Consider the following 11,779-nt stretch of genomic DNA (forward strand, 5'->3'; position numbering starts at 1 on the left):
TTTTTAATAAAATTCTCAAATTACCCCTTCTATCTTCTTCCTCAAATTCCAAATTTCACAACCCTCATCCTTCATTTTCTTTTACTACAGCCAGCCACCAAAATTCCAAATTTCACCACCTTGCACAGAATATCTATCATAGTAGTAAATGTGACAACATTAGGGTGCAATCCATACCAGAGCATTTCAGCATACAACTCGAAAACCCGGATCACATTAGCTACCTTGTCATAACCATCCATGAGAGTCTTATAAGTGTACAAATTAGGCGTCACTCCGGATTCCCTCATCAAACGGAAGACGCCCTCGGCATCTCCCATTCGACCCTCGTTGCAAAGAACACGGATCATAATAGTGTAAACCACAACGGTTGGTTCAATTTTGCCCTGGCGCATTTCATCAAATAACTTGCGTGCACCAACAAAATCAACTTGGTTACAGCAGCACTGCATTAAAATGCCGTAGCTGACAACGGTAGGGGAGAATCCACGCGACACCATGTCTCCATAGACCTCCCACAGTGAATCAAATCTGTGGGTGTTGACGAGGGCGTGAAGAAGCGTGTTGCAAGCCTTCAAGAGAGGCAAAGAAGAGACGTTTCTATACACCGAAAGAGCTTCTTGGATATGACCCAATTCGCAGAAGGCGACTATGAGGACGGAAGCGAAGTTGGGTGCTTGAGAGTGGGTGAGCGCGTAGAAGACGAAGGATGAGGATTGTGAAATTTGGAATTTGGGGAAAAAGATATATAGAAGGGATAATTTGGGAATTTTATTAAAAAGTCAACGAAAAATCACAGTTTGGGTACTATTGTCACACGGAACCCATCTTTCATGGATACAACGTTAGTTTTCTTGTTTGATGGGTACTTTTGTCAGTGTTCGCAAAATTCATGGGTACAAATGGTAGTTTTTCCTTCTTTTTTCTTTTTCCTCCCCTCTCTGGGTGATTTCCTTCCATTGTCCGCTTAGAGCTTTAATGGAATTTTATACCATAAGTATTATAAAACGCACCTGCCTTAAAATTACAAAATAGGTGTTTATAGCATACAAATTAATGAATCCAACTTTGCAAAAGTTAGGAACCACTGTTACTGGTATCATTTTTCTCATGGGAAATGACGGAATCCAATCGCAAGGAAAATTTGCTTTCTTGGAACTGAATCCTGCTTCCGAAAACACCACTAACTAGCAACGAGATTGTTGCGTTGGACCCGTGCCATCAAATCCTCGATGTGTTGTTTCTCTTTGATCATGTTCTTGGACTCGAGTTCTCCCAGCAGGAGCTTCCGCGTGACTTCCTTTGGGGTTAATCCCTGCAACACCATCTCCTCAAAGAATGAGCAAGCGCTCTCAAGCTTTCCGCTTCTACACATACCATGCACCAAAAGCGTGTAAGTTCCCACTTCAGGGATTAAATCATTTCTCAACATGTGATCCAACAGAAACCTGAGCACCTTCATCCTCTTCTTCCTGCAGCACATCTTCAACAATGGATGATATGTCTCAAGGTCAGGCTTACATGTGCTATCTTCCATCTCCTTGAGCAACCTCAGGGCAGTCTCTTCCCTCTGGTGAGTACAAGCAATACTAATCATAGTATTGTAAGTCATCACATCCCTCACAACACCTTGCTTTGGCATATCCTCAAACACATCACGAGCATCTTTAATCCTACCAGCTTTGCCAAGAATGAATATCAAGGAGCTATAAAATGCAGTGTCAGGCACACCCCCATCAACCTTCATCTTTTCATACAACTCCAAAGCTTCTTTGAGCTGCCCTGCCTTCCCAAGAGCAAGCATCACAATTGTGTAAGTCACAGCATTAGGGGTGCAACCATTTTTCCTCATCTCCTCCATAACTCGGTCCACTTTGCGAAAATCCTTCTCGCGGCAATATGATTCGACGAAAGTAGTGTATGAGAACGCATCAGGGTGAAACCCATGTTCCTTCATGTCCTCCATTGCTTTCTTGGCCCATTCAAATTTCCTAACTTTGCACCACCCATGTATCAAAACATTGAAAGAATGGGAATTCAAGGGAACCGAACCCTTGAACTCCAAAAGAGCATCATGGGCATGCTCAACACTATTCCCTTTCACCAATGCGTCCATGAGAGCATTCAACATTGCTGTGTCCTGTTTGACACCAAACTTCCCCATTCTGCGAAACACTTCAATGGCATATTCATGCTTGCCAGCCTTTGCAAGCCTCCTCATAACCTTAACCAATGTGTCCGAGGTAACATACCCTTGTTGAAGATGAGCCATTTCCTCCACTAACTCCCACATGAGATGGAAATTCTTCGACTTTGCCAGGATATCGACCATGAAATTGTATAGTTGAGGAGAATGCTCATAACCTGTTTGAACTTTAGCCCATGAGAAAAACCCAAAAGCCGAGACCCAATCATTACTGAATCTCTTCAGAATCTGTTCAACCAAACCTTTTGAAACCTTAAAACCACTCAGTTGAGCAAGTGCTTGAGCAACTTTCTCAGGAGATGGGTGCTTTTCCTTTAGACGAGTGGTGATTGCTTCGACCTCTTCAAGGTTGTTTGGCTGGGAAGTTGGGGTGATGACAAATTTGGGAGTGGGATGAAGGAGGTGGCCGTCGACCCAAGGAGCAAGTGAAGGGATAACGAAGTCTTCGTCGTAGTCGCCATTGGGAGAGGTTGGGTTGTCGGAGAATTTGACCCAATCAGGGAGTTCGTACGACTCGGGGGTTGGCTGTGTGGTTGAATCAGCCACGGTGCAGAAAGCGCCACTGTTGGAGAAGCGGTAGAAGCCACTGAAAGCGGTGGTTCGTGTAGAAAGATTCTTGTGGACGAAGTGGTTCAGGAATCTTAGTTTGGAGAGCATTTTGGCTTTGCTAAGTCACAGACATACTTGTCAGAACTGAATCGATGATTGAACAAGTCAGACAACTAGGTCACTTCACAGCTTAAACCGGTTGACCCGATCCTACTTAAATAAAAATATAAAATAGTCAATTAACAAGTATTTAAACCTACATTAACAGAAAATACATATCTTCACTAAGACAGTAACAACAATCAATTATCAATTTCTAAAAATAACTAACAGGAAAATTTCAATTAGCACTAAACCTACATTAAAACAATTAAAAAAGAATAACAATCAAATATTAAACCTACATTAAAAGGGCATAAATCAAGTATTACACTTACATTAAAACAGCAATAATCACAATAATCAAGTATTAAAACAGCAACAATCAAGTATTCTATACAAATTCCAATCAGCATCAAATTTCTATTTTAAAATTACATTAAAACAGCAATAATTTACATACAAATTTCAATTGCTTTCAAATTTGCGATCAAGTGTCATTTTATACAAATTCCAATTAACATTAATTTATCTATGCTACGCTACATTGAAAAAAAAAAAAGCTCACCTCTGCAAAGTTCAGAAGCAGAACAAAAGCCTCAGTGTTCCAATAAAATGTCACAGTATTCCGATCACAGAACCAAAGCCAGAGGAAGCACAAGGCAGAGAGGGTCAGAATCAGCAAAAAGTAACCATTGCAGCTACGTTAAAACAGGATAAGCAGCAACAATTACCCAAATGGCCAAACCATTAAAAATTAATAATTGAATAACTAAAAAAAAACTCACCTTGGCCGGACGCAGAGAAGAGGGAGACAGAGAACCAAGACACAGCGAGGCACAGCGGAAGACACGAGGGGCGCGGTGATGCAGAGGAAGACGTGAGCAGCGCGGCAACGAGACGTGGGCCGGCGAGAGGCGGCAACAGAGAAGGTTGAGGCTTTCAGCACTGCCTCTGCTGTGTTTTAATCAAGGTTCTGAAAACCGAACCAGTTATCAAACCGCTCTAGTTACTGGTTCATTAGTCCAACTGGTTCAACCGTAATTCAACCGGAAAAACCGTTTTATAATAAAATAACAAATAAAATATAAATAAATACCCTAAAACATAAGTATAGTCTAATATGTACCTTAAAATGTCTTCCAAATTCAAAGCGTTAAATGTTATCAACTAAAGTCTTAGGATCTTATGAAAGTACAATCTTTAAAGTTGAATAACAAAAGGAAATATCCAAATATAAAATGACATCACGAAAGTTTGTCATAATATTAACAATTTAATACCCATTATATTGCTATTGAAATCTTCAATAAAATCACAAACTAAACACAATGAAGCCCAAAGCATAAACACAGCACAGCATAATATTCCAACAGCACATCACTACGCAAAAAAAGCACAAAACACAAAACAGCAGCACAGAGCAGCCAGAGCTAGTCAATAATCAATTAATCATTCAATGAAAACACAAAACATTCAATAATCATTCAATAAAAACACAAAACACAACACAATATGATTTCTGAACCAAGCATGAAAAAAAACCAAAAAAAGCACTAACAGTGAGCACTGCAACTTTTTTTTTACTTCAAAAGGGGATCATAAACAACTGGTTCTATGAAAGTTCAATAAATAAACAAAAAACTACAATAATATGCAATGCCAAAAATAGACTAATAATGAAATAATGAAGGGTTTCTCTTTTCAATTCTATGTTCAAGCTTGTGAGGGACCAGAATCAACAAGTAGTACCGTTGGGATAGTCTGCCTTCTTAATTCTTACATACCTCCAACTATTTCCTACAAAATGAAAATTGAGCACAAAACACGGCCTTAAAACAAAAACAGAACAACACACTCAGAAATCAATAAGAATATTAAGCACCAACTTATGGCAAAATGTACTATCTAGGATACATATATTCATGTTTTGGCGTGTTTGTTGCCACTTTATTTGGCTAATCAAGTTCAGTTTTAAAGTATGAAATCCCAAAGGTTCTAGAAGGTGATTTCTTAACCAATAAATCAAATTGCATAGTGTCAAACAGTTAAATTTTAAGTCAAAAAGTGAGGCTTGTTGGTATTAAGCATAAAGTGAAATTAACAACATTCAAACTTTGCACACAATTACTTTCAAGTTGACATAATAGTGTGATTAATCACATATCATTTCAGTGTTTCCCTGTATTCAATGGTATTAACACAGACGGAAATGATATTTACCTGGTTTCTGAGAGCTAAAACAGTAAAACATAGTTACTAAAATGTAGTAAGACCATGATTATGCGAGTTCATTTCAATACATAATTTGCTACATTTTGTGATAAAATTACAAGTATTCCTTTAGGCAATGAGCACAAAATTTATCATCAAGAAACTTCTAACAAAATTTAACAACAGAAAAAAAAAAGCAAAAACAAGCCAGTAACAATTTATCAGTATCAGTTTATCATCAATCAGTAAGTAACAGAGTCAAGCAACCCAAAGCAAGCAAGAACAAGCTAGTAACACTGGTGAGCAGAGCCAATCAACCAAGAAAGAGCGCCGAGCACTGAATGTGCATCCGAGGCATTACCTTCGGCGAGGGCAGTGACCATAGATTTGAGGGAGAGCGACGGACGACGGGAAGCTGGCAACGAACACTGGTGAACTGGAGACGGACGACGGGGAGCTGGCGGCGAACGCGACGGACGGACGACTTTGGAGCAAAACCTGGAGACGCTGGCGTTGGGCGAACGGGAGGGCCTTCGAGCACGACGAACCAGGCGGCGACGGTGAGACCAACGCCGGCGCAATGGAGGCTAGGGTTTTCAAGGGAGAACGGGAAAAGCTATGCGTGAGTGAAAGCAAAGGGGGAGAGACTGGTTTCTCAAATTCAGTTTTCTCCTTTTTTTTTTTTAAACGGCGTCGTTCAGAGTAAACCGGGAAGGTACCGGTTTGGTCTCACCGTCACCGGTCGGTTCTCAATATAAATTGACTATTTTATATTTGGGTAATGTTAGATAATTAATAATTTTTTTGAACCACTATTAATCAAATTAAAACACATTATATTTTTAAATTATTTATCTAAATTTTAATATTAGAATAAACATCACACCCCTAATAAAAATAAATATTCAATATATTTATTATTTAGTATTTTCATTATCTATCCATATTTTTTTTATATTTTTATTTAAATAAGACCGGTTGTGAGTCGTGACTCATGAGTCATGACCCAGTACCAGTAGTACTAGTATGATTAGTTCGATCACCGGTTCCTAACAACTATTGGTGACAGAAAAACTATGTTTAATCTTTTGTTCTCCTTGCTTATAGGTTGTGGCCGCAGAACTTGAATTGAATCCTGGATGCTGTTTGATGTACTGGTCACCTGAGGACCTTGATTGCAGGTGGTTCTTTTACTTTTTTAAGTTCTTTTCTTACAAATCATGTACTTTTCTTTTTAAGAACTGTAAAGGTTTCTGGGTTTGTTTATCAAGTGATATTTAATGTTTATTTTAATCTAGTATTTTGGGCGTACTAATTGAATTAAACTCGATATTCTCTTATTTTATTTTGAAAAATATAATACAGTCATATTATTCTGACTTTACATTTAGTGAGTCACCAATTTTAATTTTTAGTAGTACCAAGGCTGTATTGGTGCAACGATGCGTTTAAAGGTATAGAAGAAGCTGTGGGTGTAAGTGGGAAGTGCGTGCAAAACCAGTCTCTCTTTCACTGGTTCTAGACCCAGAAAGGTTTTAGAAATGAAGAGGAGTTTTCCATGGGATGAGCCTGATCAGAATCCTGATTCTTCTTCCAACGACATTCCTCTCCCAATTCCCTCCATTGACCTCACCTCCCAAGGTCGTCTTCTCCTCCATTTTTTCATCCATTATTGTTATTAATGCCTTTCAAGTTTTAATTTCACTCCACATCCTCATAAATCATCATGTTATGCTTATTCAACTCTTATTTACTGCTACTCCTATGACTTCTAGGGTTACATTCATAGATTTTTTTGTGCTTTCCTAGAGTAATTTAAATTTCGACAATCAATGAAATTCACCACCTCGCATTTAATTCATACAAACTTGCATCAACCCGTTCCACGAATGGTGAAAATCAAAAGCATTTATGCCACCACTCTATTCTTTCCGTTTGATTCATGTGTCATGTTATTTACTCTCAACTTTTTTATGTTTCTTATTACTAATGCAAAGTTAATTTTGTTGTAATACAATTATGTAGCTTTCAATGCCCATAACATGTGTAACCAAATCCTCAATAAGTGATTTGTTATGTTTTTGGTATTTTATACACATTCTCCGAATTATTTGTGTTAATGATTGCTTCAACTACAACAATATCAGCCAAGAAAACTCTTTCGATGAGTGGTTTGGAGATCAATTGTGCATGCCTTTCTTATTATCTAGACCCTATACTGCTTTGCATTCTTATGAATATAACTATTCCAAAGCTCATGCTTGTATGCAGATATACTCATTAGACGGGCAGAAATGTATCAGGAGTACATGAAGCAGATACCAATACCAAGTCAACGAGGCTCTGTCATCCCATTTAATTCATGGATGGGATTAGGCAAATCAATGAAGCAACTCTATGGACAGCCTCTCCATTACCTCACAAATGTTATCCTTAAGCAATGGGATCAGTTGAGACTTAACAGCAAGGATGAATACAAACCCTTAGACAACTTGATTCATCCGACCAAAGCCGAAGCTACCATTTGGCTCATGGAAGAAGTCCATCGACAGACCTCATCGCATTTTCAGATTGCCGAACTCTGGAAGCTGGATCCAATGTACAATGGTTCTGTTGATGCCATTTTCCCGACTTTAGAGAATGCGATGTGAAACCAGTTAGTTTAAAGGCTTTGTTAAGTATCCTGCAAAACGTTTACTTGCTAGGTTTTGGCAAAGCAAACTTGAACAGCTCTCTTGATCATCTAGCCCCGATTCTTTTGTTTAACTAGTCATTTGTTTTGGGGCTTCTTTTTTCTGTTGTATGTGAATATTCCAGTTCAATGGTCAAGAGTAAATTGATTTGTCAATCAGATGTGAGAAATCCCACTTTATATTAACCCATTACCAATAACCTCTACAAGAACAAAATCCATCCCTGAAAAAATGGTACCTATTATTATCTCTAACAATGATTTTCCTACTGTATAATTTTGACACTAATTCAGCAAATGAGTGACAATCGGAACACATTCTAAGATTTTTGACAACCCTTATGGGTGCACCTTGATTAGTAGTGATGAGTCCATAAGCCATGGCTAGTTTTTCACTGTGCCTGCTGAGCAAATGCTCTTTCTCCTGCTCATCAACATCAAGTAAGACATTGGTTGTATCAGGGACATATCCAGCCTCGCTTAGCCTGCAGTTTATCTCCTGTAGCATTAATCCAATTTGAGTATACTCTGCGTGCGATTCATCGCCAGAGGTAAACTCGTGTATCAGTCCATGAACCTCTATTGAGCTTGATCCCGGCACTTTCTGGATCCCTTTTTCTCTCATCTGCAGCCTCACTCTTGCAACTTCATTCCATTTTCCAGCTGATGCATATATGTTGGATAACAGCACATGAATGCCAACCTTTTCAGGGTCCAGTTGAGTTATCTTCTCAGCTGCATATTGTGCCATTTCGACATTATTATGTTTCCGACAAGCAGCTACAAGAGAGCCCCATATAACATCATTAGGTTCCATAGGCATACATTGAATAAGATCAAGAGCTTCTTCCAACAACCCAGCTCGACCAAGCAAATCAACCATACATCCATAGTGAACAATCCGAGGACTGATTCCATGAGTTGTCTTCATTGACCTGAAAAGTTGCCTACCTTGGTCCACAGAGCCACCATGGCTACATGCAGTCAATAATGCTACAAAAACAACATCGTCTGGTCTAACCCCTTGTTTGAGCATCTCATTGAAAAGCTCAATAGCCCCCTTTGTATTTCCTTCCATTGCCATAACACCGATGGCAGCAGTCCAAGCTGACACATCTCGTTTGTCCATTTTCGTGAAAACACGCAAAGCACTCTGGGGATCACCACACCTAGAAAACATATCAACCAAAGCTGTGCCGAGCTGCTTGTCAATCTGAATGTCATTTCTCTCAATGTAGGTATAGACCCACTTAGCAAGATCAAGAGCTCCTAGATATCCACAGGCAGAAGCAACAGCAACCATGGTCACTCTGTCTGCTTCAATTCCCTGGTTTTGCATCTCCCTGAATAGCTCAATCGCTTCCTGAAACATGCTTACTTGAACCAAAGCACCAATCATAGTGTTCCAAGACACAAGATCACTCTCTGGCATATCATCAAAGATTTTCCAAGCTAATTCCACATCACCATCCCTAACCAAACCAGCAATTAGCGAATTCCATGTCACCACTGTCTTGTTTGGCATCTGCTCAAATACTTTGCACCCAGATTCTCTCTCACCACATTTCATGTACATGTCGATGATGGCGTTGGAAATATTTTCCCAACCTTCAAGTCCATTTCTTAAGACATAAGCATGGGACGACTTCCCAACAAATAGATCACCTAACTGCGCGCAGGCCGCAATTGTAGACAACATTGTCACCTTATCTGGGCGTGGTCCCTGTTGCAGCATTTCACGCAAAACTACTAGCACTTCACCTGGCAGCCCATGTTGGACATAATTCGACATGATCGTATTGTACATAACCAAATTCCTATCAACACATTCATAAAAAATTCTGCTTGCATTATCTATGTCTCCACATTTCATGTACATATCAACGAGTGCATTCCCCATGACAGCATTAAGCTTCACGCCCAACTTACCAATATAAGAAGAAACTTTTTTCCCCAATTCAAGATCCTTCAACTTGGCACAAGCAGATATAACACAAACCATGGTAACTGGATTGGGTTGAATCCCAGTGTCAACCATCTCAAAGAACAGAGAAACAGCTTCCTTGGGCAAGTCCCTCCCAACATACCCATTGATCAAACTAGTCCAAGACACAACATTTCTCTCAAGCATTCCATCAAACACCTTGCGTCCCAAGTCAACTCTGCCGCATTCCGCGTAGAAATGTATGAGAGAGTTTCTGACGAAGATATTTCCCTCGAAACCCATCTTAAGAAGCGCACCATGAACTTGAAGACCCTCAGCAAAAGCCATAACTTTGGAGCACGCACTCAGCAAGGACGGGAAGGTGAACTTATCGGGTAAAACGCCCATCTCCGCCATGTGAATGTAGAGCAAGATAGCCTGGTCGCAAAGGCCAGTTGAAGCGTAACCTCTGAGGAGAGAGTTGCAGGCGAACAAGGAAACCGCGGCTGTTTCCTCATAGAAATAATCGAAAGATTTTCGAGCGTAGTCGAGGCTGTGGTGGGTGCCCACGTCGACGTAAGCGGCGATAAGGTTGTTGAGGTGAAAAGCGCTGTGAGAAAGGCCATTCTTGATGAAGTGGCAGTGTAACTGCTTGAGCTCCGTGAGGCTGTGGCAACTTCCAATAAGCTTTAGCGATGGCGGCGATGACGGTAGGTCGGTGGTGATGGGTTTCGGAGGCTGGATAGCTGGGGAAGTGCCCACAGAAGAGGGAGGAAGGGCCTTCGCCGCCATGGTAATTGTGAACACTGGTTTTTTTTAAGAACTGATGTTGGGGAGTTGAAGGGATGTCTTGTGATTGAAAATTAATAATTATTTTCCTTTCTTATTATTTGATTTGATATGCTGTTAGCTAGGTAAGTGCTAAATCTGAAGTATGCTTCAGCTATTTTGTTTGAAGTGATTAACTGATTTATATAACTATATATATTTTTAATTAGTTGTGAATTTTGTAGTTTCAGTGAAACTGGGGAAGCTCTCACTTGGAGGAGCAGCACCAAAATCTTCAAGTACTATTTACATATGGTTGCATGATAGTCTTGGTTTCCCAATTACTGGTTAGTTACATGTTTCTTCCTATGAGAATTTTGTTATAACGAATCAATACCCATTTGACATAATAAGTAGTAGGTAACATGTCGCTAAATTAATGCAGGACTATTTATCATCTGGCAGTGTCCCCTACATATTGGATAACTCCTTCGCTTTACTTGTAAAGTTGTTTGCCAAATCTTTTGGCCTTTGTATATCCAGATAGCCAGAGAAGCTGAGCTACTGAGAAAACGACATAATCATGTGCAGTCGAGGCAACAAGTTTCCAGTTAACCGGTGTTAGTGTCTTGTGTCGTTGGCAGAAACTAAGGAAATCCTAACTAGAATGCCTTCCCTTCCATTTGTCATCACAATGCCTTTTGATGGCAGTTGGCTGTATAGGTGATCTGGTAAGCATGTGATTTCTCTCTCTCCCCCTCTATTATTATTATAGGTGTTTTCAAATGATATTTCCTTTAAAATATAGTTTGGTTACACCCAAGACCAAGAATAACTTAAAATTCTAGATTGTCACAAGAAATGTAGTGGCTCATGAGTGAAGCAGTCAGATTCATTGATGGTAAAATGACATACCTTTCATAGCAGGTTTTAGAATTTAGAGATAGTATGGTCCTTGTGCTTATATCAATAGCATTAGATATGTCTTTATGGATTTGTTGGGAGAAATCTGAAAAGATACTACTTTTCTTTATGCCCATGAATAAGTCTCAAGGTTGTAGACTTGTAGTACAAGAATTAAAAATCATTCAGATCTACTTTTTTTTTTTTTATCGGTGGATTGGACAACCCCCAATCCTAGGTACACAGTACATACCCACACACTCCTCACATACTTACCAATTTTTTTTTTCAGTTGCAGCTGGTAGGACTCGAACCCGAAACTTTTGAAATGGGGAGGAGGCGGAATGCCGTGTGAGCTATGGCTCATTGGCTTCAGATCTACTGTTGAACCTAGGGAGTAGGCATACATCAAGGCTTTTTTTTG

The 11,779-nt window shown here is 39.6% G+C and overlaps 3 protein-coding genes across 11 annotated transcripts; 1 reads left to right on the top strand and 2 right to left on the bottom strand.

Moving 5' to 3' along the window:
- Positions 1-974: 974 nt before the first annotated feature.
- On the bottom strand, positions 975-5,725 carry LOC107639727 (uncharacterized). Of its 8 annotated transcripts, none has more exons than XM_088483198.1 (5): positions 5,430-5,725; positions 4,607-4,654; positions 3,643-3,830; positions 3,423-3,555; positions 975-2,965 (listed from the first exon to the last, which is right to left on the bottom strand). In XM_088483198.1, the coding sequence occupies exon 5, from the start codon at positions 2,861-2,863 to the stop codon at positions 1,184-1,186; it is 1,680 nt and encodes a 559-aa protein (XP_088339324.1). In that variant the 5' UTR covers positions 2,864-2,965; positions 3,423-3,555; positions 3,643-3,830; positions 4,607-4,654; positions 5,430-5,725; the 3' UTR covers positions 975-1,183. The 8 variants fall into 8 exon arrangements, with proteins under 8 accessions (XP_088339324.1, XP_020977267.1, XP_016198789.1 ...); XM_021121608.2 differs by having other exon boundaries at positions 975-2,968; XM_016343303.3 differs by having other exon boundaries at positions 3,643-3,883.
- Positions 5,726-6,063: 338 nt separating this feature from the next.
- Positions 6,064-7,919, top strand: LOC107639728 (protein RDM1). 2 transcript variants are annotated; one of them, XM_016343310.3, is made up of 3 exons: positions 6,064-6,249; positions 6,487-6,709; positions 7,340-7,919. In XM_016343310.3, exons 2-3 carry the CDS (start codon positions 6,610-6,612, stop codon positions 7,717-7,719), a joined length of 480 nt encoding a protein of 159 aa, XP_016198796.1. In that variant the 5' UTR covers positions 6,064-6,249; positions 6,487-6,609; the 3' UTR covers positions 7,720-7,919. The 2 variants fall into 2 exon arrangements, with proteins under 2 accessions (XP_016198796.1, XP_016198795.1); XM_016343309.3 differs by having other exon boundaries at positions 6,065-6,249; positions 6,484-6,709.
- Positions 7,905-10,965, bottom strand: LOC107639723 (pentatricopeptide repeat-containing protein At3g22690). The gene has a single exon (XM_016343295.3). The coding sequence runs from the start codon at positions 10,474-10,476 to the stop codon at positions 7,951-7,953; it is 2,526 nt and encodes an 841-aa protein (XP_016198781.1). The 5' UTR covers positions 10,477-10,965; the 3' UTR covers positions 7,905-7,950.
- Between the last annotated feature and the right edge of the window lie 814 nt (positions 10,966-11,779).

Source organism: Arachis ipaensis, chromosome B4, assembly GCF_059453495.1.
Source record: "Arachis ipaensis isolate K30076 ecotype BB chromosome B4, ASM5945349v1, whole genome shotgun sequence".
NCBI classification, from domain to species: Eukaryota; Viridiplantae; Streptophyta; class Magnoliopsida; order Fabales; family Fabaceae; genus Arachis; species Arachis ipaensis.

Bases quoted from the DNA above. Each gene is read 5' to 3' on its own strand.
- LOC107639728 (XM_016343310.3), top strand. From the start codon at position 6,610: ATGAAGAGGAGTTTTCCATGGGATGAGCCTGATCAGAATCCTGATTCT. The intron at 6,710-7,339 runs GTCGTCTTCTCC...GCTTGTATGCAG, and splicing joins CATTGACCTCACCTCCCAAG to ATATACTCATTAGACGGGCA.
- LOC107639727 (XM_016343308.3), bottom strand. From the start codon at position 2,863: ATGCTCTCCAAACTAAGATTCCTGAACCACTTCGTCCACAAGAATCTT.
- LOC107639723 (XM_016343295.3), bottom strand. From the start codon at position 10,476: ATGGCGGCGAAGGCCCTTCCTCCCTCTTCTGTGGGCACTTCCCCAGCT.